At 49.8% G+C, this 25,233-nt stretch overlaps 1 protein-coding gene across 4 annotated transcripts in view; it reads left to right on the top strand.

The window, feature by feature from the left end:
* The first annotated feature begins 12,954 nt into the window (after positions 1–12,954).
* LOC132831295 (synaptogyrin-1-like) overlaps positions 12,955–25,233 on the top strand; it is a 39,561-nt gene continuing 27,282 nt past the window's right edge. For all 4 annotated transcript variants that reach the window (XM_060849344.1, XM_060849345.1, XM_060849343.1 and 1 more), the window contains exon 1: positions 12,955–13,057. In XM_060849344.1, the coding sequence (XP_060705327.1) occupies positions 12,956–13,057 (102 nt within the window). In that variant the 5' untranslated portion in view covers position 12,955. The remainder of the gene's footprint in view (positions 13,058–25,233) is intronic.

Genomic DNA, 25,233 nt, shown 5'->3' with positions numbered 1-25,233 from the left:
TCGAAGCTGCGATCTGAAAGCAAATGATTCCAAATACACCTGTTGGACTGTAACCTGGTGTTGAGTGATTTTTAACTTTGCATTAACCGAGTGTGTACCGGTCAACATTGCTCTTTGGCCTCGAGTCTGGGTGAGGCATGGCTGTAGAAAATAGTGATGCCAAGTCTTCATATATAATGCAGGGGTTTACTGGAGTCTGTCGATGGCATCCTTGGCCATCACTCTCCTCGAGATTCAGCTGTTGTGCCTTAAGTGTGATCGCAACATCTCAATGTATGTCTTCCTGACAGTGAAGCCATTTCTGGTCACCCACTCTGCTGCTGATGGGAGAGGTTTCACAGTGTGAGATTGAAATGCCTTGCATGCTTTGATTGGTTGAGAATCCTCCAAAACTTTCACTTTGCAGAATCTCCTTCTGTCCTACTGTGATAAGAAGACTACAACAGACATTAGGACAGGTCAGTGGGATGTGTATTTGCAAATTGAACAATAATTGAACACTCCTGTCACCAATGTGTCCTCAGGAGCGTTTCTCTCCCCTTTCCCTCTTGTTTTGTCTAGGTGCAGGACTGACAATAAAGCTAACTCTGACAATAAAGCTCATTCAATTCAATTCAACATCAGTGGCTGCGGTGGAGGGAGTCTGCTGACAGTTCACCCTTGGGACAGCATCTCCTTTTGGGAGGGGAAGGGTGGTCCACCCAGCTGACGGTCTCCAGTACAGGCTCAGGTGCATTCTCGGCCTCAGCTGCTGGAGACAATGGCAGCAGGACAGGGCTCTTCTGGAGCGACCTGGGAAAAGGCTCTTCCTCGCCAACGGCAATTTGTATTTCTCAGAAGAAGGGGCACCTGGAGTGAGGTAGAGATGCCTCAGCTGGTGCCATCTTGTCAATGAGGCTCAGTGAGAGAGTGTAGGCCGGTCTGGTGACCACTGACTGTTCTCCTGGATTTGGGTCTCTAAGGAAGCCACTGCCCCTCTCCATAGAGGCAGCACATTGGTGCCACCACAGGAGGGAGAACTCCATCTTTCAGTCCGGGTTACTGAATGTCTGATGTTGCTGCACTTGTCTCCGCAACTTCACTACATTGTTGACAGCTGAGGATGGAGCCACACTTCTGCAATGGGCCTGAGCTGGTCTCTGGCAAACCCCTGAGGGTCAGAGATCTTTGGTGTTTCATCCTAGAGCAACACAAGTCAGTGACATGCTCCTCAAATTGTGACCCAAATCCAATCTATATCCAAGTATCTACCATAGGAAAGGGTTAGGGTCAGGGTTAGGGTTTAGGGTCAAGGTTAGAGTTAAGGTTAGGATTAGGGTTTAGGGTCAGGGTAGGGTTAGGTGAGGGTTAGATTTAGGGATAGGGTGAGGATGAGGGTTAGGATTAGGTTGAGGGTTAGGCTGTGGGTGAGAGTCAGGGTAAGGGTTAGAGTTAGGGTTGAGTTAAAGTTAGGCTTAGGATTAGGGTGAAGGTTAGGTGATTGTTAGGGTTAGGGTTAGGATTCGAGTTAGGGTTAGGGTGAGGATTAGGGTTAGAGTTGCGTTAGGATTAGGGTTAGGGAAAGAGTTAGGTTAGGGTCAAGGTGATGGTTAGAGTTGTGGTGAGGATTAAGGTTCGGGTTCAATTCCCTCCCTAACCCCCACTGCTGATGTGACAGTCTCCATTCTGGCCAAAGTGAATACCTCGCGCCTGCAAGCTCTGACAGACCTCCTCCCTTGAGAGGGTTCTGGCACCCAGGAGCTCAGGCTGAGGCCTGCATGTGCCTTTGGTGTTCACAGACCATTCTTTACCTCTGTGAATCTGTGACCATTTCGAAGAGCTGATGCAGAACAACATGTTTGCCTTTGTGCTCAACCAAGAAGGACAGATTGCTAACCAATTCCTGCACCAGTCTTCTGTCCCTCTCCCAGCTTGATGGCCCTGTCCTCAAAGGATTTAAGACTCTCCTAGCCCCAAAGCAGCCGTCACACCCCCTCCCAGACTTGTCCTTCTCAACATCACTGAGCATTGGTTTCTCCTGAGATGAGAGAAAGAGGAGGATTGTGGGTGATGTGGGAGAACCCTGGGAGCTTACATAACTGAGTGGGGTGTTGAGGCATCCCCTCTGAGGGTGTAGGAAGTACAGTTGACAGTGAGGCTTAACCCTTTGAGTGGAAAGAAATGGCTGTGAGCTCCTAGTGTTCAACATGTGTGTGAAACTGGGGACTGCAGGCCTAGGCTGTTTCTAAGATACCTGCACAGTGGCAGAGTTGGGACTGAGTGATGCCCATGAGCATGAAGAAGATGCCACATCCCCTTGCAGGGTTCAGGAGGCCATTCATCTTCTTGAGGCACCTTAGGGAGGAAATACCCTCCCTAAGGGCATTTTGGGTCTACCTACAGTACGTGGACTGCATTGGTTTCAGAAAGTAGCTCACCCCTGCCTTCTCATCAGGAAACTAGGGACGGGCAATAAATACTGGCCCAGTCAGCGACGCCCATTCCCACGAGTGAATAAAACAAAGCTTGTTCCACTTTTATGTGGATTGGCAGCACTGACCCACTCTGCCATCTGCTTGTGGTCCGGACGGGTGTGATGTGAGACCTCTTGGTGTCATCTCCAAAGAACAGGATGGACGCCCTCTCAGTGAGAGCAGTGTCAGTGAACTCGGAAGCTAGCCGAGACTTCATGGGTTGGTATTTTGGTGGGCACCATGGACTCCTTTGTAATTCCTGGCCTGCAGAGCCATCCAGCTGGTCTTTAACCCTGATGACAAAACCTTTGACCCAGGACCTCCCCACAACAGGGAGACCCTCCTGTCACTCACAACCTGCGATTTGTCAAAAACTGAGCAACATCCCGCTTGCATAGCTAATGAGCTGAGCAACATGTGAATGGAATGAACCTACTCACTCTGGGCATTGGTGAATATGACCCCAATTCAGATGCTAAAAGCCACACTTTGGTATCAAATGGAAAATTTCAGCCTTTGGCTTCTATACGTTCCCCATGGCCCATTGTCAGATGAGGACAACAAGCACCAGACTTTCCTTAGAAGTTGGAGTCTCGCTGTAGATGGACTCCCTGAGACCATGTACAAGATGGCAATCAAACAGGAAGAGTCGTTCATGGTAAGAACATGGTAGGCAGTGCCCCCTGAGCCAGGACCAGGGAGATGATCGCACAGTCACTGACTCTGTTCCATCCTTCTGTTAAACATGGCCGGTCACATACTTCAACTCTATCTCTCCACCTTCACATGGAGGTGCTGATGTTGGGCTGGAGTGGACAAAGTCAGAAGTTACATGACACCAGGTTATAGTCCAACAGGTTTATTTGAAATCACAAGCTTTCGGAGCACTGCTCCCTCATCGCACTTCACCTGACGAAGGGTCAGTGCTCTGAAAGCTTGTGATTTCAAATAAATTTGTTGGATTATAACCTGGCATCGTGTGACTTCCTCCACCTTGGTACACGAATTCTAAATACATACGTGCAGCAAACAAAAATCTACTGATCAACGTTTGGAAATTTCCAATGGACCCTCACACTCAGTGACTTTTGGGCTCGGAATTTCAGAACGTTTTCTGTGAAAATGCACATCCTGGCATCACCCTGAACGAGGAGAGTCAGTCCTCTGGTGGAGGACTCCTCCCAACCACAGTGAATAGTTCCTCTCTGTCAGTCCTATCACATCTTTTAATTATTGCAAACAGTTTGATTAGATCACCTCTTAATTTTCTATACTCCACAGAACACAACACTGTGCAAACTGTCCGCATACATTAGCCCTCTAAATGTCAGTATGACTCTGGTATATCGGTGTTGCACTCTGTCTAAAGCTAATATATCCACCCACAGCTCCAGTGGTGCCAAGAATTGAAATCAGTTCCAGGGAAGTGATGAATATGAAACCTTGGCAATTTCACTCTTGAATTACAGCTCTATTCCTTTCCTGGGGTGCACTGGCATTCAGGAATCATCAAGGCTGATAAAGCAAGACACATAAATTAAGATTCACACCATTGGAATGACATAATTGGTGAAGCAGTGCAGATTAATGGTCAGTTCTGCAGATTTTTATTGTAACTCTCACAGCTTCTCGAAATGCTTCCAGACAATTCTTCCAATGATGTCATCAGTGCGGTGGTTTCAAATGGAAATATGAAATTGACTAAAGCAGAGAAATGGACAAATGTGGGGATTGTTTATGGAAATCTTATCTTGGGGAAAAAATTATTTCCTTGACTGGATCTTCTTATTAATTGTTAACTGTGAAAACTTAACATTGTCCAGAAGATACTGAAGACACGTTTAGAAAACAATTATAGCAAGATCTTGCATTTCTGTAGTGCCTTTCATCATTAAAGTAATTTTGAAATAAAGGCACTATGTTCATCTGGGAAATTTCAGCAACCAATTTGCACACAGCAAGCTCACAAAAACAACACAATAATGACTGGATGATGTTTCAGTGGGACATGTTTTAGTTCTGAAGAAGAGCCATTTTTATTTTGAAACAGTAAACATTCGCGAGAAGGTTAATGAGGCTGATCGGAGGTATGGAGGGACTACCTTATGAGGAGAGGTTGAGTAGGTTGGGCCTGTACCCACCGGAGCTTAGAACAGCCCACACCATTATAGAAGCCAACCTCCCAACCATGGACTCCAATAACACAGCTCATTGCCGCAGAAAGGCTGCCAACATCATCAAAGACACTGCCAACCTCGGAAATGCTCTCCGACAACCTCTGCCATCTGGTAAAAGACATAGAAGCTTGAACACATGCACCAACAGGTTCAGGAACAACTTCTTCACTGCTGTTATTGGACTGAAGAATGGTCTCTCTAATTTCAAATAATGCTGAGCTAGCTAATGTTGATTTTGCCTAGCGCATGCCTTACGCAATTTAACCTGCATGCCTCTGTCTAAGTTTCTTTTGTCACCCTATGATTTGGATATCTTTGCTTACTATGAACTACCTGTAGCACTCACAAACAAAGCTTTTCACTGTATTTAGGTACACATGACAATAAATCACACAACACCAGGCTATAGTCCAACAGGTTTATTTGGAATCACTAGCTTTCGGAGCGCCGCTCCTTAATCAGCACAACCACCTGGTGAAGGAGCAGCGCTCCAAAAGCTAGTGCCTCCAAATAAACCTTTTGGACTATAACCTGGTGTTGTGTGATTGTTAACTTTGTCCACCCCAGTCCAACAATGGCTCCTCCACATCATGACAATCAATCAATCAAGAATGAGAGGGGACTTTATTGAAACATCCATGATTCTTAAGGGGGCTTTGACAGGGCAGATGGGCGAAGGTGGATTTCCATTGTTGAGAGTCTAAGACCAGAGGGTATCATCTCAGAATAAGGAGCCACCCATTGAAAACAGAGATGAGGAGGAATTTCTTCTCTTAGAGGGGCTGTACACTCTGGGTGGTTATATAGACAGATTTCTAATCAAGTAAAAGTAAAGTCTTACCAGACTATAGGGCTGCTCTCTCATTAGAGAGAGATGACTGGTGTGGTTTAACCTGAGGGTCACTGCACCTCAGGTGAGTGGAGGAGATTGAGAAGAAGAATCCTTCACGGTAACTCCAGTCACGCTGTTGATGTCTCTCTGCATTACAAATCAGCCGTCCAGCCAACTCAGCTAGACCAACCTCAACCAAGCTGGTACATGCCAAATGGGACTCAAACCCACAATTCTTGGCTTAGGAGACCAGTTCCTTATCCAGTAAGGGGAATCAAGGTTTGAGTAAAAGGCAGGAAAGTGAAGTTGAGGATTATCAGATAAGCTACATTCTCATTGAAAGTAGAGCAGACTTAGAGTCCTGGAGTCACAGAGTTGTACAGCATGGAAACAGACCCTTCGGTTCAACTCTTCCATGCTGACTAGATATCCTAAATTAATCTAGTCCCATTTGCCAGGATTTGGCCCATATCCCTCTAACCCTTTCTATTCATGTACCTATCCAGATGCCTTTTAAATGTTGTAATTGTACCAGCCTCCACCACTTCCTCTGGCAGCTCATTCCATACACACACCACCCTCTGCGTGAAACATTTGCCCTTTAGGTCTCTTTAAAATATTTCCCCTCTTCCCTTAAACCTATGCCCTCTACTTTTGGACTCCTCTACCCTGGGCAAGAGACCTTGCCAATTCACCATATCCATGCCCCTCATGATTTTAGAACCTGACGGGCATGGGACCTGATGGGCTGAATGGCCTGTTTCTGCCCTTTGTCTTATGGTTAACTCTGTTCCTTTCTCCACAGATGCTACTGGAGCGACTGGTATTTCCAAAACAATCTGTTTTTGTTAGTGTTTAGCGATGTTGACTGAGGGATAAATATTGATCCAGAACACTTGGGACTTCTGCTCAGGGGGTGCTGATGTGCGATATTGGAAGAGTGATCATTTTCAGATGGAGTTGGTTGGAGAACAAGCGAATTTTAGTAAAGACATAGTGCTGGATAAGGTTTCACACAGACACACACAGACACACACACACACACACACACACACCTGACTGTCCAACTCCCACTGGTATAATGAAATCTTCATTTTCATATTGGTTTATGAGGTCGCATTGTTTTAATTAGATTTCACCCTCTCTCTGTGAAATATTCCAGCAGAGCTATGCTCCCTGTTCACTGTGGGCCATTTTAACCTTCACTTGCTTCCTGTTTTATTAATGAGGAAACTTGATCAGATCAGTTATGGATTGAAGTAAAATGCAACAAATGATTGACAACTAAAGGGACACTTCCATCGTCAAGATGACGTTATGAATGCTGCACTAAAGAGACTGTCCAGTGCTAAAGCTGTGTCCAAGCCTCATTGTCTACTTCTGAGTGCTCCAGGGCTCTAGGTATAAAGTTTAAATTCATAGTCAATAAAATGTGGAGCTGGAAAGGCACAGCAGGTCAGGCAGCATCGGAGGAGCAGGAGAGTCGACATTTCGGGTCAGGATCCTTGGGTCAATGCACCTGCTGCTCTGATGTTGCCTGACCTACTGTGCCTTTCCAGCTCCACATTTTATCGACTCTGACTTCCAGTATCTTCAGTCCTCACTATCTCCAAGTTTAGATTCACCATGTGTCACTGTTCATCGGCTGCCGGTGCTGGGAGCTCTCCTTTTCTGATTTAAGGATTCATCCACCAATAAGACAATGGTGCTCAGACCAGCTCCGACCCAGAGCCTTCAAATATCAAACTAGATGAAGCAGCAAAGAGTCCAATCCCTGCCCCAGCTCAGTGGCTGCTGAAACCTGTACCTCAGGTGGAAGGATCTGTACCCAGGTACCCTGTACCTGTGGTGATGATGAGAGGCAACTTTGCAAACATTTTCACTGCACTCACTCGAGTGTATGTGATAATACAGGCAGTTCTACCCCCCTTTAAAAAGGTGTATTTTGCAGATGGTTAAAGGATAATATCTATGTCCGTGCCCTGGCTTCAGAGATGACTTCAATCAGAGCTCAATATCAAACCAGTCAGTTCATATCTATTTCAGTTTATCCTGATAGTTCAGTTTGACACTGAAAGATGAAAATATCTCCATCCCTTTGGGGCAATTTGAAGACCATTGATGTCTAGATTAGCTGTACTGGCTGAATGATTTTCTGATAATTAACTACAGTGTTCACCCCTGCTCCTCAGGTGCTTTTTCTCTGTCACTGTTCATACTAATTACCGCAACCTAAGTGCTCACCCTCCATAGCCAAAGGGACGGTGTTACCAGGATATGTGGCTGTGAAGGACTTCAAGCTGAGAAACAACAAGAAACTATTCAGTCTCTTAAATCTGTTCTGCTATTAAATTAAACATTGGCTCATCTGTCCCATCCCCATTTACCCACCATTCGTCTATATCCTGTGATACCATTATGTATGTTAGCTCGCTGAACTTGAAGGTTGCTTTTAGACTTTTCGTCACCATTTTAAGTAACATCATCAGTGAGTCTCTGGTGAAGCGCTGGTGTATGCTGATGGTGTTACTTAGTATGAGGACAAAATATCTGAAAACAAACCTTCCACGTCTGCAAGCTAACTTCCGTACTTAGTATCAACCTAAGCTACAAATCTTCTCAAAAATCATTATCCTTTAATAAGGTTTTCCAACAAACGTCTTTCAATTTTAGAGGGGCTTGATTGTGTAATGGGACTGTCACTGTGTTTAATAATCCAGAGGCCCAGGTTGCAGCTGGTGGAATTTAAATCGAACTAATGGACCTGGGTTTTAATGTTTCACTGATGGCGATGTTGTAAAACTGCATTTGGTTCACTAATGCCCCTTTAATGAAGGAAACCTGTCATCTTCACCTGGTCCGGATTATGTGTGACTCCAGACCCTGCAGCAATGTGGTCAACTCTTAATTGCCCTCCAAAATGTCCCAGCCAGTCTTGAGGATAATTAACGATGGGAGACAAATCTGTCAGCAATGCTCACATTTTTTTTAGATTCCCTACAGTGTGGAAACAGGCCTTTCGGCCCAACCAGTCCACACCGACCCTCCGAAGAGTAACCCACCCAGACCCATTTCCCTCTGACTAATGCACCTAACACTATGGGCAATTTAGCACAGCCAATTGACCTGACCTGTATATCTTTGAACTGTGGAAGGAAACCTGAACACCCTGAGGAAACCCACGCAGACACAGGGAGAATATGCAAACTCCACACAGACAGTTGAGTTGCTTGAGGCTGGAATTGAACCTGCGACCCTGGTGCTGTGAGGCAGCAGTGCTAACCACTGAGGCAACATGCCGCCCAAAATGCAGCACATCACCTACGTCCCATGAAAGAATCAATTGAATATGGTCTTAGCTGCCTGGTAGATGAAAGGGTTTGGGTAACCGGGGTCAGGGGCAGGTTTGGATGTCACCAGCAGACAACTGTTGCCCAGCTCCCAGCCTTCATAGCCTTGCAACTGTGGGTACTGGGCACTGATGGAATCACAGGTCCCGATGTGGCTCAGATTTCCTTTTACTCTCTCACGGAATGTGGGCGTTGCTGGCTGGGCGGGCATTTATCGCCCGTCCCTAGTTGCCCCCTGAGAAGGTGGGGGTGAGCTGCCTTCTTGAACCGCTGCAGTCCATGAGCTGTAGGTAGATCCACAATGCCCTTAGGGAGGGAATTCCAGGATTCTGACCCAATGACGCTGAAGGAATGGTGATTTATTTTCAAGCCAGGATGGTGAGTGGATTGCAGGGAGTTGGTGTTCCCATGTATCTGCTGTTCCTGCCATTCTAGATGGTTTGGAAGGTGCTATCTGAGGACCTTTGGTGAATTTCTGCAGTACATCTTGTAGATAGTACATACTGCTGCTGCTGAGTGTCAATGGTGGAAGGAGTGGATGTTTGTGGATGTGGTGCCAATCAAGGGCTTTGTCCTGGATGGTGTCAAGCTTCTTGAGTGTTGTTGGAGCTACACTCATCCTGGCAAGTGGGGAGTATTCCATCAAACTCCTGACTTGTGCTTTGTAGATATTGGAGAGGTTTTGGTAGTCAGGAAGTGAGTTACTCACTGCAGGATTCCTAACCTTGACCTGCTTTCGTAGCCTCTGTGTTTATGTGGCAAATCCTTTTGAGGTTCTGGTCAATGGTAACCCCACCAGGATGTTGATAGTGGGGGATTCACTGAGGGGAACACCATTGAATGTAAATGGGTTATGAATAGATTGTCTATTATTGGTTATGGTCTTTGCCTCCATTAAGGGATGATTTTATTGTCATCAATCCCAGATGAGTGTAACCCGCACTCGGCCAGAACTTCACTTTGGTCTCACAGACCCAGGCCAGGCTGTGTGAGCAATTTTATGGAGATTTCCTCCATGTGCCCCACAGAGGGGGTGTCTGTCTGGGCTGCTGCTGTGCACACTCTCTCCCTTGGCCTTATCCGTTGTCCTAATGCACCTTAGTGTTCAGCTTTGCTGTTGATTGGTGCCACAGGTCCCGAGGGCTTCCCATGTGGGAAGTCTCCTGAATACCATTAGTGACGTGGTGCAGAGGGCAATGAACACAGCAATCCCCTAAAACTGTTGGGCAACAGAACGTTTATGGACTCCCAGGCCGCGTGAGCTTTCTGTTGCCTCGAGGGGTCTATTTTTCACAATTACACTGGGTGGGGGAGGCTCCAGGTTCCATTTTGTTGGCGGGCAAAGGAGATGGAGGAGGGGGGTGGGGAGCTGCTTCTGATGTTTTGTTTGCACTTCAACCCCACCCTCTTGGGCCTCCGTAAATCCTGGACACAGAGGAAAGGGGATGGGCAAGTCAGAGGGTGTGCCTACTCCTAGACCATTAACAAGTCCAGGGTGTGAGCTATGGAGGGGATTGCTTGCCTCTCTTCCAAAGCCACTCTGTGCCCAGGTGTCCCTGGACAAGGAGCACACGGTCTCCACTGGTAACCTCAGAGTCTACTGCAATTCGTAGGCACTGCAGGAGTGGAGTAACATCACTCCCGCACCACCTCCTCCCCATCCTCCACCCTTCCACCTCCCCCACACACAACCAAATTTTAATTTAACTTTATACATTTCCTTTCAGAACTTGACTTTTGTCGCAGTGCCCCTTTGAGGGGCTGTAAAGTGCTAAATTGGTTCTGCAGAGTATAATTTGGTACAATTTTTTTCTATCAGTTCTTCAAACAGTATAAAAGCACTCCCCCACCCCACTCCTGAGGTGTGTCATAATATCTCTGAACAGGTTAATTAGAAAAGAAAATAAAGGAGACCCCAGGGGTTCTTGCGGTGTAGTGGTAGTGCCCCTGCCTCTGAGCCAAGAGGCCCAGATTCAAATCCCAGTTGCTCTGAAAGGTGTGCAATAACATCCCTGAATGGGGTGATTAGAAAACTTGGTTTAATTTTTAAAAATTTAAGCTAGCCCAAGGGTTCTTGTGCTGCAGTGGTAATGTCCCTAACTCTAGGCCAGAAAGTCCCTGTCAAGTCCCCATTTACTCCAGAGGTGTGTAAGACTATCCCCGAACAGATTGATTAGTAGATAAAAGAATGCCCATGGGTCTTTTGTGGTGCAGTGGCAATGTCCTTACCTCAGAGCCAGGAGGCCTGGGTTCAAATCTCACTTGTTCCAGAGATGTGCAGTAACATGCTCAAACAGACTGGCAAAAAAAAGAAAGATCATTGGACACAGGGTTAGGACAATAATGCTTCGTAATGCGGCCTTCTGTGAATAATCCATTTACAAGGAAAAGCTTACTGTTTAAGTCTCATAGGAGGAAGTGAGGACTGCAGATCCGGCAGAGTCAGAGTCGAGAGTGTGGTGCTGGAAAAGCACAGCAGGTCAGGCAGCATCCGAGGAGCAGAAGTCTTGACGTTTCGGGCATAAGCCCTTCATCAGGAATGGATGTTTAAGTCTCATGTCTCACCTGTTTTGGGATTGAGGAAACTCTGCAATAATGGACATGCCATCTCTCAGCTGCAAGGCCTCAAATGGCTTTGGTTTAATGTTCCATTATTTAGCCCCAATTGACTGAAAATTGGCAGCTGTCTAAATTTAGCAGGCATCAGGTTGAGAACCTGAACCTGCCATCGCCGTCACGTTCACAACGCACACGTGCTTCCAGAAATGATGCTGACTAATCATCTTCATGTTGAACCCAGGGCTCAATAACTGAGCCACACTGGTCAATTTTTAGCAGATCAGGGATTGAACCTACAAAGCGACTAATGTGCAGAGGCAGCTATTCAACAATCTGACAGAGTAAGAATGTCAGTTAGGGCTCACGCAATGCAATATTTGGGGATCATGCCCCCAGGTTTGTGAGAGAAAGTAAAAGAAAGATCATTTGAGGGCTTATGTAATGACAAATTGTGACAATTTTTCTCTCTCTGCCCATCACTCATGTAATATATTAATAACCTCTTACAGTTCTCAATATATCTGATGGTTAGAGTTAAAACAAACTATCCTTTTAGCATTATATTACGTAATTCATTAATTATACCTTAAATATGGTTACAAAATTACTTGTAATGCATAATTTTATTTTAAATATATGAAATCTGTAACAATCTAGAGTGTAACAAGAAGCTCTTTGATATATGTGATTTTTGAATGTTATTATCAAAATATGTTTGAAGTATTTAGTAGTTTTGTTTCAATACTTAGTCTATGACTTTGTATTCAAATTAATACAGTTACAAGATTAGACATGATCATTATATACTTTCAATTCTATTTACAAGATTATTCAGATTGCGTAATAATTTTGAAATACATTTAAACAATTATTTGATGGAGAGTTGCATCTTAATGTGTCTGCAAGATTAGTTGTTTTCCAAATTAATATTTTCACTAAGTTTGCAAGGATAGTGTGAGCACTAGTATTTCCTATGGTTATTTGTGAGACGATTTCACGCAGTTGGTACTTTTAAAATATATTTGAAAGATTATTTAATAGGCATTTAATATACTTGCTAGATTTAATAGATAATAATGTTACTGCATTTGCATCAACATGAACATTAATATCGTAAAAATATATTATTTAATAAAATTAATACAAAAACAGTGAAAACTTTTTTAAAAAATAAGTTAATCAAATAATTTGATTATGCAGAAAGTTAATATTAAAGATTAACTCGCACACGAACATCACGGTTTTAAGAATGGATTAATTAATGTGCACAGTCATATTTTAAAGATTAGGTGACAATTCATTACACTTTAAATTTAAGGTGGAAACAAACTGCAATTAATATTTTTATTTGTGCACAAGGATTGCCCTCTTGCATTTCCTGCCTGTGCATCTTCCCCGGGTTTGTACTGTATTTGGGAATGCTCTTTTTCCCCAAACCCCCCTGGCCCAGGGTTTGCACTTTGTAGCTTCCACTGGCAGCAGCGGCGCGCGCGCTCCCGGCGGCGGCTGGGGCCGAGGCGGCGGCGGCGGCGCGCCCCCGAGTGGGGGTTGGCGCGTGCGCGCTGGCGGAGAGGCTGCAGGAAGATGGAGGCTGCAGCAGCTTATGGAGCCGGGCGCGCGGGGGGAGCGTTCGACCCCGTCACCTTCATCAAACAACCGCAGACCATCGTGAGGGCCGTCAGCTGGGTAAGGGGGGGGTCAGTGAGGGAGGAGGAGGGGGGTGAGGGGGGTCAGTGAGGGAGGAGGAGGAGGGGGGTGAGGGGGTCAGTGAGGGGGGTGAGGGGGTCAGTGAGGGGGGTGAGGGGGTGAGGAGGGAGGAGGGGGGTGAGGGGGGTGAGGAGGGAGAGGGGAGGATCAGTGAGGGAGGGGGGTGAGGGGGGAGAGGGGAGGATCAGTGAGGGAGGGGGGTGAGGGGGGAGAGGGGAGGATCAGTGAGGGAGGGGGGTGAGGGGAGGATCAGTGAGGGAGAGGGGTGAGGGGGGAGAGGGGAGGATCAGTGAGGGAGAGGGGTGAGGGGGGAGAGGGGTGAGGGGGGAGAGGGGAGGATCAGTGAGGGAGAGGGGTGAGGGGGGAGAGGGGTGAGGGGGGAGAGGGGAGGATCAGTGGGGGAGAGGGGGAGGAGGGAGAGCGGGGAGAGAGGGGAGGGTCAGTGAGGGAGAGGGGGAGGAGAGAGGGGAGGGTCAGTGAGGGTGAGGGGGGAGGGTCAGTGAGGAAGAGTGGGGGGAGGGAGAGGGGTGAGAGACGGGAGGGTCAGTGAGGGAGAGGGGTGAGAGAGGGGAGGGTCAGTGAGGGAGAGGGGTGAGAGAGGGGAGGGTCAGTGAGGGAAAGGGGTGAGAGACGGGAGGGTCAGTGAGGAAGAGGAGTGAGAGAAGGGAGGGTCAGTGAGGGAGAGGGGGAGAGAACGGAGGATCAGTGAGGGAGAGGGGGGAGGAAGGTGATGGGTGAGAGAGGGGAGGGTCAGTGAGGGAGTGGGAGGGGAGAGGGGAGGGTCAATGAGGAGAGGGGTGAGAGAGGGGAGGGTCAATGAGGGAGAGGGGTGAGAGAGGGGAGGGTCAATGAGGGAGAGGGGTGAGAGAGGGGAGGGTCAGTGAGGGAGTAGGGGAGGGGGTGAGGGGAGGATCAGTGAGGGAGAGGGGGGAGGAGGGGGAGGGGAGGATCAGTGAGAGAGAGAGGGGGGAGGAGGGAGCGAGGAGGATCAGTGAGGGAGGGGGGTGAGAGGGGAGGATCAATGAGGGGGGGAGAGAGGGGAGGATCAGTGAGGGCGTAGGGGGAGTGGGGTGAGGGGGGAGCGAGGGGAGGATCAGTGAGGGAGAAGGGGGTGAGGGGGGGAGCGAGGGGAGGATCAGTGAGGGAGAAGGGGGTGAGGGGGGGAGCGAGGGGAGGATCAGTGAGGGAGAAGGGGGTGAGGGGGGGAGCGAGGGGAGGATCAGTGGGGGAGAAGGGGGTGAGGGGGGAGAGAGGGGAGGATCAGTGGGGGAGAGAGGGGAGGATCAGTGGGGGAGAGAGGGGAGGATCAGTGAGGGAGGGGGGAGAGAGGAGAGGATCAGTGAGGGAGAGGGGGGAAAGGAGTGGGGGGGAGAGAGGGGAGAATCAGTGAGGGAGAAGGGTGAGGGGAGAGAGGGGAGGATCAGGGCAGGAGAGGGGGGAGGAGGGAGAGGGAAGAGACAGGGGAGGGTCAGTGAGGGAGAGGGGGGAGGAGGGAGAGCGGGGAGAGAGGGGAGGGTCAGTGAGGGAGAGGGAGGAGAGAGGGGAGGGTCAGTGAGGGAGAGGGGGGAGGAAGGAGAGTGGGGAGAGAGGGGAGGGTCAGTGAGGCAGAGGGGGGAGGGTCAGTGAGGGAGAGGGGTAGAGAGGAGAGGAGGGAGATGGGTGAGGGGGGAGGGTCAGTGAGGAAGAGTGGGGAGGAGGGAGAGGGGTGAGGGGGAGGGTCAGTGAGGGAGGGGGGAAGAGGGAGAGGGGTGAGAGAGGGGAGGGTCAATGAGGGAGAGGGGTGAGAGAGGGGAGGGTCAATGAGGGAGAGGGGTGAGAGAGGGGAGGGTCCATGAGGGAGAGGGGTGAGAGAGGGGAGGGTCAATGAGGGAGAGGGGTGAGAGAGGGGAGGGTCAGTGAGGGAGAGGGATGAGAGAGGCAAGGGTCAGTGAGGGAGAGGGGGAGTCGGAGGAGGAGGAGTGGGAGGGGGGAGTGTGAGGGGGAGGGTCAGTGAGGGAGAGGGGGGAGAGAGGGGAGGATCAGTGAGGGAGGGTGGAGGAGGGAGAGGGGAGGATCAGTGAGGGAGGGTGGAGGAGGGAGAGGGGAGGATCAGTGAGGGAGGGGGGAGGAGGGAGAGGGGAGGATCAGTGAGGGAGGAGGGAGAGGGGAGGATCAGTGAGGGAGGGGGAGGAGGGAGAGGAGGGTGAGGGGAGGATCAGTGAGGGAGGGGGAGGAGGGAGAGGAGGGTGAGGGGAGGATCAGTGAGGGAGGGGGAGGAGGGAGAGGAGGGTGAGGGGAGGATCAGTGAGGGGGGAGGAGGGAGAGGAGGGTGAGGGGAGGATCAGTGAGGGAGGGGGAGGAGGGAGAGGAGGATGAGGGGAGGATCAGTGAGGGAGGGGGAGGAGGGAGAGGAGGGTGAGGGGAGGATCAGTGAGGGAGAGGAGGAGGAGGGAGAGGGGAGGATCAGTGAGGGAGAGGAGGAGGAGGGAGAGGGGAGGATCAGTGAGGGAGGGGCAGGAGGGGAGAGGGGGAGGATCAGTGAGGGAGTAGGGGAGGGGGTGAGGGGAGGATCAGTGAGGGAGAGGGGGAAGGGGGTGAGCGGGGAGCGTCAGTGAGGGAGTGGGAGGGGGGATAGGGGAGGATCAGTGAGGGAGAGGGGTGAGTGAGGTTAGGGTCAATGAGGGAGAGGGGTGAGAGAGGGGAGGGTCAGTGAGGGAGAGGGGGGAGGAGGGAGAGGGGAGGATCAGTGAGGGAGTGGGGGGAGAAGGGAGGATCAGTGAGGGAGTGGGGGGGATAGGGGTGGGTCAGTGAGGGAGAGGGGTGAGAGAGGGGAGGGTCAATGAGGGAGAGGGGTGAGTGAGGTTAGGGTCAATGAGGGAGAGGGGTGAGAGAGGGGAGGGTCAGTGAGGGGGAGGAGGGAGAGGGGAGGATCAGTGAGGGAGTGGGGGGAGAAGGGAGGATCAGTGAGGGAGTGGGGGGGATAGGGGTGGGTCAGTGAGGGAGAGGGGTGAGAGAGGGGAGGGTCAATGAGGGAGAGGGGTGAGTGAGGTTAGGGTCAATGAGGGAGAGGGGTGAGAGAGGGGAGGGTCAGTGAGGGAGAGGGGAGGAGGGAGAGGGGAGGATCAGTGAGGGCGAGGGGGGAGGAGGGAGAGGGGAGGATCAGTGGGGGAGGGGGGGAGGAGGGAGAGGGGAGGATCAGTGAGGGAGTGGGGGGAGAAGGGAGGATCAGTGAGGGGGACGGGGGTGAGAGGGGAGGATCAGTGAGGGAGTGGGGGGGATAGGGGTGGGTCAGTGAGGGAGAGGGGTGAGAGAGGGGAGGGTCAATGAGGGAGAGGGGTGAGAGAAGGGAGGATCAGTGAGGGAGAGGGGGTGAAGGGAGGGGGAGGATCAGTGAGGGAGAGCGGGGAGGAGGGAGAGGGGGTGAGAGGGGAGGGTCAGTGAGGGAGTAGGGGGAGGGGGTGAGGGGAGGATCAGTGAGGGGGAGGGGAGGATCACTGAGGGAGAGGGGGAGGAGGGAGAGGGGGAGGAGGGAGAGGGGAGGATGAGTGAGGGAGAGGGGGGAGGAGGGAGAAAGGAGGATCAGTGAGGGGGAGGGAGAGGGGATGAGCAGTGAGGGTGAGAGGGGTGTGAGCGGGGAGGGTCAGTGAAGGTGAGGGGAGGAGGCAGAGGGGTGAGTGGGGTGAGAGAGGGGAGGGTCAGTGCAGGAGGAAGAGGGGAGAGGGGTGTGGGTCAGTGAGGAAGGGGGGGAAGGGGAGGGTCAGTGAGGGAGAGGGGGAGGAGGGAGAAAGGGAAGGGTGAGGGGGGTGGGTCAGTGAGGAAGAGGGGGGAGCGTCAGTGAGGGAGAGGGGGAGTGGGGAGGGTCAGTGAGGGAGAGGGGTGAGGGGGAGGTGAGGATGGGGAGAGAAGGGAGGGGGAGGAGGGAGAGGGGAGAGAGAGGGGTGGGTCAGTGTGGGGGGAGGGGGAAGAGGAAAGGAGAAGGGTGAGAGAGGTGAGGCAGAGGGGTGTGAGAGCGTGGGGGGGAGGAGGGAGGGGGGCGAGAGAGTGGAGAGGGAGGGGGGGCGAGAGAGTGGAGAGGGAGGGGGGGCGAGAGAGTGGAGAGGGAGGGGGGCGAGAGAGTGGAGAGGGAGGGGGGTGAGAGAGGGGAGGGGAAGGAGGGAGGGGGGTGAGAGAGTGGAGGGGAAGGAGGGAGGGGGGTGAGAGAGGGGAGGGGGAGGAGGGGAGGGGGTGAGGGAGAAGGAGGGGGAGGAGCGAGGGGGAGATGGTGAGGGAGTGGGGGTGGAGGGAGGGGGAGGAGGGAAGTGGTGAGGGAGAGGGGGAGGAGGAGTGGGGGAAGAGGGGGAATGCGAGGAGGGAGGGGTGTTGAGAGGTTCAGGAGGGGGTGGGTTGCAGAATGGGTGTGTGGGAGTGGGCATGGGGGGTGGGTAAGGAGGGGTGTTGGGCAACCGGGGAGTGCGGAAGGGGGGGTCTGAGGCTGGGAGTTTAGGGGTGGATTGGGGTTGGGGTGTGGGAGGAGATAAGGGAGCGGGGGTGTGAATGTGGGGGGTGTGAGGGGTGAGGGAGGGGGTATGGTGTAGTGGGGAAGGGGGGGTGAGGGGTGGGGAGGGCCGTGAGGGTGGGAGTGTGAGGGAGGCGGGGGAGGGGTGGTAAGGGAGGAATTTGCAAGAGGAGAGAATGAATCTAATTTGGGGGAGAAAGTGGGTTCAGCCAGTTTTGGGGAGAGAATATGGTCCTTGGATTGGGGGGTTTGCGTGTGTGAGGTTGTGGTGGGAAGAGGAGAGAGAAGATAGAAATGTGGGAGCAGAGGGAAAGGAATGGAGTGAATAGACATTGGATTCGATACACTTCGGACCACGAGCAATGTCAACTCGCAGTCCAAAAAGATAAGGTATCAGTTTGACAGGGAGCTTTTCAAAATGTCCTAGCGTTAATTAAGAATCATTGCACACTCCATGTCCCTGTGCTAAGGTATTTTAGCAACGTTTTGAATAGTTAACACAGGTTTACGCACCTTGTTTATGCGATTTGTATTTCTGATTCTCAGTGCCATATACAGCATATGTTTCTGGTTAAAAGCTACAGTCACCCTTTCAGCACCTCCTGAGATTTCTGCAATATTAATGTTGTTGGGCAGTATTTAGAAACCGCCTCAGAGCTAAACATTAAATGAAGTTAATTCAGGCGAGTCGGTCTCTGATCTGCTTTTTGTGTTGCTGTGGCTGTTTGTTGGTAGCAGCTGTCTACCAATTACATGTAATTTTGCATTTTTGTTATGTAACAAATGCTTTTTAGGCCTGAGAACAAAGTCACATTATTATTTAAAATTGTGATGTATTTCTTTTTTGCTCAGACGATCTGTGTGTCTTTTTCTTACCCAGCCTGTTGCTGTTATCTCTCCTCTGGCCTAGCCTCTGAGTGTGTGTCTCTCTCTCATTCTCACCTGGTCGCTGTTATGTGCCTTGTGCTGTCTCTCACTCGGCCAATCTGTTTGTCTGTCTCTCACTCTTGACCAGTCTGTGTGTGTGTGTATATGTGTCTCTTTCGCTCTTGGCCTGTCTGTCTGTGTCTCTCGCCCTCTGCCTGCCAGTCTGCGTCTCTCGCATGCTCTCAGCCTGTCTGTCTGTGTGTCAGTCTCTCGCTCTCGGCCTGTCTGTGCGTGTGTCGGTCTCTCGCTCTCGGCCTGTCTGTCTGTGCGTGTGTATCTCTCTTGCTCTCGGCCAGTCTGTGTGTATCTCTCTCGCTCTCGGCCTGTCTGTGTGTATCTCTCTCGCTCTCGGCCTGTCTGTCTGGGTGTGTGTATCTCTCTCGCTCTCGGCCTGTCTGTCTGTGCGTGTGTCGGTCTCTCGCTCTCGGCCTGTCTGTCTGTGCGTGTGTCGGTCTCTCGCTCTCGGCCAGTCTGTCTGTGCGTGTGTTGGTCTCTCGCTCTCGGCCTGTCTGTCTGTGCGTGTGTATCTCTCTCGCTCTCGGCCTGTCTGTCTGTGCGTGTGTCGGTCTCTCGCTCTCGGCCTGTCTGTCTGTGCGTGTGTTGGTCTCTCGCTCTCGGCCTGTCTGTCTGTGCGTGTGTCGGTCTCTCGCTCTCGGCCTGTCTGTCTGTGCGTGTGTATCTCTCTTGCTCTCGGCCAGTCTGTCTGTGCATGTGTCGGTCTCTCGCTCTCGGCCTGTCTGTGTGTATCTCTCTCGCTCTCGGCCTGTCTGTCTGTGCGTGTGTATCTCTCTCGCTCTCGGCCTGTCTGTGTGTATCTCTCTCGCTCTCGGCCTGTCTGTCTGGGTGTGTGTATCTCTCTCGCTCTCGGCCTGTCTGTCTGTGCGTGTGTCGGTCTCTCGCTCTCGGCCAGTCTGTCTGTGCGTGTGTTGGTCTCTCGCTCTCGGCCTGTCTGTCTGTGCGTGTGTATCTCTCTCGCTCTCGGCCAGTCTGACTGTGCGTGTGTCGTTCTCGCTCTCGGCCAGTCTGTCTGTGCATGTGTATCTCTCTCGCTCTCAGCCTGTCTGTCTCTGTGCGTGTGTCGATCTCTCGCTCTCGGCCTGTCTGTCTGTGCGTGTGTCGATCTCTCGCTCTCGGCCTGTCTGTCTGTGCGTGTGTATCTCTCTCGCTCTCGGCCTGTCTGTCTGTGCGTGTGTATCTCTCTCGCTCTCAGCCTGTCTGTCTCTGTGCGTGTGTCGATCTCTCGCTCTCGGCCTGTCTGTCTGTGAGTGTGTCGATCGCTCGCTCTCGGCCAGTCTGTCTGTGCGTTTGTCGATCGCTCGCTCTCGGCCTGTCTGTCTGTGAGTGTGTCGATCTCTCGCTCTCGGCCAGTCTGTCTGTGCGTTTGTCGATCTCTCGCTCTCGGCCTGTCTGTCTGTGCGTGTGTCGATCACTCGCTGTCGGTCAGTCTGTCTGTGCGTGTGTATCACTCTCGCTCTCGGCCTGTCTGTCTGTGCGTGTGTCGGTCTCACTCTCGGCCTGTCTGTCTGTGCGTGTGTATCTCTCTCGCTCTCAGCCAGTCTGTCTGTGTGTGTGTCGGTCTCACTCTCGGCCTGTCTGTCTGTGTGTGTGTATCTCTCTCGCTCTCGGCCTGACTGTCTCTGTGCGTGTGTATCTCTCTCGCTCTCGGCCTGTCTGTCTGTGCGTGTGTATCTCTCTCGCTCTCAGCCTGTCTGTCTCTGTGCGTGTGTCGATCTCTCGCTCTCGGCCTGTCTGTCTGTGAGTGTGTCGATCGCTCGCTCTCGGCCAGTCTGTCTGTGCGTTTGTCGATCTCTCGCTCTCGGCCTGTCTGTCTGTGAGTGTGTCGATCTCTCGCTCTCGGCCAGTCTGTCTGTGCGTTTGTCGATCTCTCGCTCTCGGCCTGTCTGTCTGTGCGTGTGTCGATCACTCGCTGTCGGTCAGTCTGTCTGTGCGTGTGTATCACTCTCGCTCTCGGCCTGTCTGTCTGTGCGTGTGTCGGTCTCACTCTCGGCCTGTCTGTCTGTGCGTGTGTATCTCTCTCGCTCTCAGCCAGTCTGTCTGTGTGTGTGTCGGTCTCACTCTCGGCCTGTCTGTCTGTGTGTGTGTATCTCTCTCGCTCTCGGCCTGACTGTTTGTGTGTGTGTGTGCATCTCGCTGCCTGGCACTGATGGAGAATAGGCATTTACAGTGCTGTGTGAGCATGGCAACAATGTTAAAGTATGAGCGATTTTGTTTCGCTGAGACCGGTTGGATTTCATGGGAAATATGAAGGAGTGAGTGGAGCAGGAGAAGTACATAAGATTGGCAGGAAAGCACAAAATGGATGGAGGAGGAGTGCCTCTTTCCAGTCACCACTTCCACAGAGTCGCAAGAGAAACAAGAATTAATTTCCTGAGCCTGGGGCGAGATGAAGAGCAACAGACAGGAATGGAATAATATACTGGAATAATAACATAAAATTTCAGTCCACTAGTACAATGGATTTTAATCTTTGGTCCATTTATAGAGTTTCCTTTTGCCTCTCAACTCATTTCAGCCAGAAGTTGATTGGTCAGAGTTTTTTTTATGTTTAATTAGTTTGATGATATGTGTTCCTGAGATCAGATCCAGTTTTAAAATCTCAGAATTAAGATGCAGAAGGAGGCCATTTGACCCATTGTGATGACACCAGCTCTCTAAGTTTTCACTTTATACCAAACTCATGCGTTTCACTGTAACCCTATTCATTTTTTCTCTTTAAATAACATCCAATGCCTTCTTGAATACCTCTGTTGAACCTGTCTCCATCACCCTTCCAGGCTATGCATTCCAGAGCCTAACCACTCGCTGGGTGAATAAGGATTTTCTCACCTGGCATTCCCTTCTGTCACAAAGCACTTCAAGTCTGTTGCTCTGGTTTTCAATCCTTTTACCAGAGTTTCCGTTTCTCCCAACGTACTCTGTTCAAACCCCTTCGTTATTTTGAAAACTTGTACCAAATCCCCTTTCACCCATTTCCTATCCAAGGAAAACAGTCCCAACTTCCTAAATCTATCCTCATAACTGAAATTTCTTTTTCCTGGACTCATTGTTAGTACATAGAACATTCCAGCGCAGTACAGGCCCTTTAGCCCCTGATGTTGCGTTGACCTGTGAAACCAATCTGAAGCCCATCTAGCCTACACTACTCCATTCTCATCCATATGTTTATCCAATGGCTATTTAAATGCCCTTAAAATTGGTGATTATCTTATGTCTCAATTAAGTCACCTCTCAACTTTCTTTCTCTAATGAAAACAGCTTCAAGTCCCTCAGCCTTTCCCTAAAAGACCTTCCCTCCATACATTCTAGCAAATCGTCTCTGAACTCTTTCCAAAGCTTCCTCTTCCTTCCTATAATGCGGTGACCACAACTGTACACAATACTCCAAATGTGGCTACACCAGAGTTTTATACAGCCTCAGCATGACCTTGTAGCTCCGAAAATCAATCCCTTTACCAATAAAAGCTAACTCACCATATGCCTTCTTAACAACCCTATCAACCTGGGTGGTAACACTCAGGGACCTATGTGCCTGGACACCGAGATCCCTCTGCTCATCTACACTACCAAGAATCTTACCATTAGCCCAGCTCCTTCCAAAGTGAATCACTTCGCACTCTTCCGCATTAAACTCCATTTGCCACCTCTCAACCCAGCTCTGCAGCTTATCTATGTCCCTCTGTAACCTACAAATCCTTTGGCGTTATCCACAACTGTACCGACCTTTGTGTCATCCGCAAGGTTACTAACCAATCCTTCTATGCCCTCATCCAGGTTGATTATAAAAATGACAAACAGCAGTGGCCCCAAAACAGCTCCTTTTGGTACACCACTAGTAACTGAACTCCAGGATGAACATTTCCCGTCAACCACCACCCACTGTCGACTTTCAGCTAGCCAATTTCTGATCCAAACTGCTAAATCACCCTCAATCCCATGTCTCTGTACTTTGTGCAAAGGCTACCATGTGGGGAACCTTATCAAGTGCCTTACTGAAATCCGTACACACCACATCAACCGCTTTATTCTCATCCACCTGTTTGGTCACCTTCTCAAAGAACTGAGTAAGGTTAGTGAGGCATGACCTACCCTTCACAAAACCATGTTGACTATCCCGAATCAACTTATTCCTTTCTAAATGATTATAAATCCTGCCTTCATCATCCTTTCCAACACTTTACCCACAATTGAAGTAATGCTCACTGGTCTATAATTACCAGGGTTGTCTCTACGCCCTTCTTGAATAAGGGAACATCATTTGCTATCCTCCGGTCTGTGGCACTATTCCTATAGACATTATTCGTGTTGTAAACGGCTCCTGCATGCTCTCCAGTGCATTCACATAGTTCTTATGTACTCTGAACTATGTGCAATACTCCAGCTGAGGTCTAACCAGTGTCCAATATCGGTTCAGCATAAGTACCCTGCTCTTGTACCCTGTGCCCCTGCTAATGAAGCCTAGAATGCTGGATTGCTTAAAGTTTTTTCTACCTGGTTCTTACTGCTTTTTAACTACTTAATACACAGGTACTGGATTAGAGTGGTACTGGAAAAGCGCAGCATCCGAGGAGCAGGAAAATCGACGTTTCGGGCAAAAGCCCTTCATCAGAACTACAGGCAGAGTACCTGAAGGGTTAATGCACAGATGCTCTGGTCTCTGAACTCCTGCACACCCTTTTGAATATTACAGCTGTTAATGTTTCCCCATGTTCTTTATACCTATGCATCACCTCACTTTGCTGCACTGATCTTCATCTGCCACCTATCTGCCCACTCCACCAATATGTCAGTGTCCTTTTTAAGGTTTACACTGTCTTCTTCCTAGTTTACATTTTTTCCAAGGTTTGTATTGTCCGCAAACTTAGGAACAGCTTCTTCCCCACTGTTATCAGACTTATATACGGACCTCTCATATTAGAGTTGATCTTTCTCTGCACCTTCTCTGTTGCTGTAGCACTACATTCTGCATTCTGTTCTATTCGCCTGATGTACTTATGTAAGGTATGATTTGTCTGGTTAGCACACAAAACAATACTTTTCACTCTATCTTAGTACACGTGACAATAATAAACCAAATCAAACTTTGAAATTATCTCCTGCTCACTGAGATTCAGATATTAATATATTACAAGAAAGGCAAGGATCCCAATACTGTACCCTGGGGAAATCCATTCTAAACTGTTCTGCAGCCTGAAAAATGCTTGTGTACGATGACTCTGTGTTGTAATCCTCAGCTGATCTTCTACCTACCTTGCTTCAAATCCCTTTTATTTCATGATCTCTCACTTTCCTCAAGTCTGTTGAGTGGCACTGGAATTGAACACCTTTTGGAAGTCCATGTACGTCACACCTACAGCCTTAGCCTCATCCATTCATTCTGCAGTTTCTTCAGAAAAGGTGATGAAGGGCTTCTGCCCAGCTCCTCAGGTGCTGCCTGACCATCTGTGATTTTCCAGCACCACACTTTTTGACGAGACAGGGTCAGAAGTGAGTTGGAGCGGGTATTTTAGCTGATCGCAGGTTTTGAGGACACCCCAAGGTATTTTCGCTGCATTCGTGGGAGTCTCTTGCCACACTCGTTCCTAGTCAAGCAATTGTTTTCAAAGTCTGGTGTCAGGCATGACATGTCCCATTCAGCGGGGCTGATTTTGAATGATCAGTGCCTCAAGTGCTGGGCAGGTGGGCGTGGGAGAGGACTATCTTTCTTGCCACAGGACTTGAAGGATTGATGCTGGTATTTTGATTTTGAGGTTCTTTGGCCCTCTCAGGTATATTGTTCATGGACAATATTCAGCATCCTTTGTATACGACATGCTTTGTGGCTGAATCATGCTAGGTTTCTCCTCCCTGGTGTAGAAGCACTGATTATTGGAGGGTGAATGAGAATTCCTTAAGGTCAGCTGGGCTGGCTGGAGCGATACTGGGTGTGTTTCATTGTATGTAAAGGCAGTGTGTTTAGTGGGACACCCTGCAGTGAGCTGTGATGGCAGTGGGAAATTGCCAACATGGGCACATGTCTATGGCGTTGTGAACTGAGCTGTGCTGTATGTCTGTTTTTGATGAAAAGGTGGTTATTCATTTGGAGCTTTGTTATGCTCACATGTTGTTTGTAGTCTGCATCATCGACGCTCATTGGGGATGACAGGATAAAGGATCCCCTTGACCATTATTTGATGAAGAGTAGAGACTTCTTCCCCAGTATACTGGCCCATTTTCTGCACTTTTTAAAAAGTTAGGATCTGGTCATTGCAACATTGCTGTTTGTGAGAATTTTCAGTATACAAATTGACTGCCACATTCCCCATCTTCTGACAGAGAACATACTGCAGTCGGGAAACAGTGATCTTGCGGTACATTCAGTGGGCTAGCACTGCAGAGCCCCAGGCAAATGTTCAGGGAACATTGGTTCAAATTCCTCTCCCCACCATGACAGAGAGCTTTGTTTTAAGTCAAATTAAAAGCTGGCCCAATAAAAACCCATAACAAAAACAGAAATTGCTGGAAAAATTCAGGTCTGGCAGCATCTGTGGAGAGCAAAACCAAGGTAATGTTGGAGTCCAGTGACCCTTCTTCAGAACCCCTTCAGGTTGCTGCCAGACCTGCTGAGTTTCTTCAGCAATTTCTGCTTTTATTTCGGACTTCCAACATCTGCAGTTCTTATTTCAGTTAAAAAGTATTACATATGCTTAATGATGTGGACCAGCAAATTTATTTTTGGTGCGCTGTGTATGGTGGC

The sequence above is a fragment of the Hemiscyllium ocellatum genome, chromosome 33 (genome assembly GCF_020745735.1).
Source record: "Hemiscyllium ocellatum isolate sHemOce1 chromosome 33, sHemOce1.pat.X.cur, whole genome shotgun sequence".
NCBI lineage: Eukaryota > Metazoa > Chordata > Chondrichthyes > Orectolobiformes > Hemiscylliidae > Hemiscyllium > Hemiscyllium ocellatum.
This window is presented reverse-complemented; position numbering and strand designations above follow the sequence as displayed.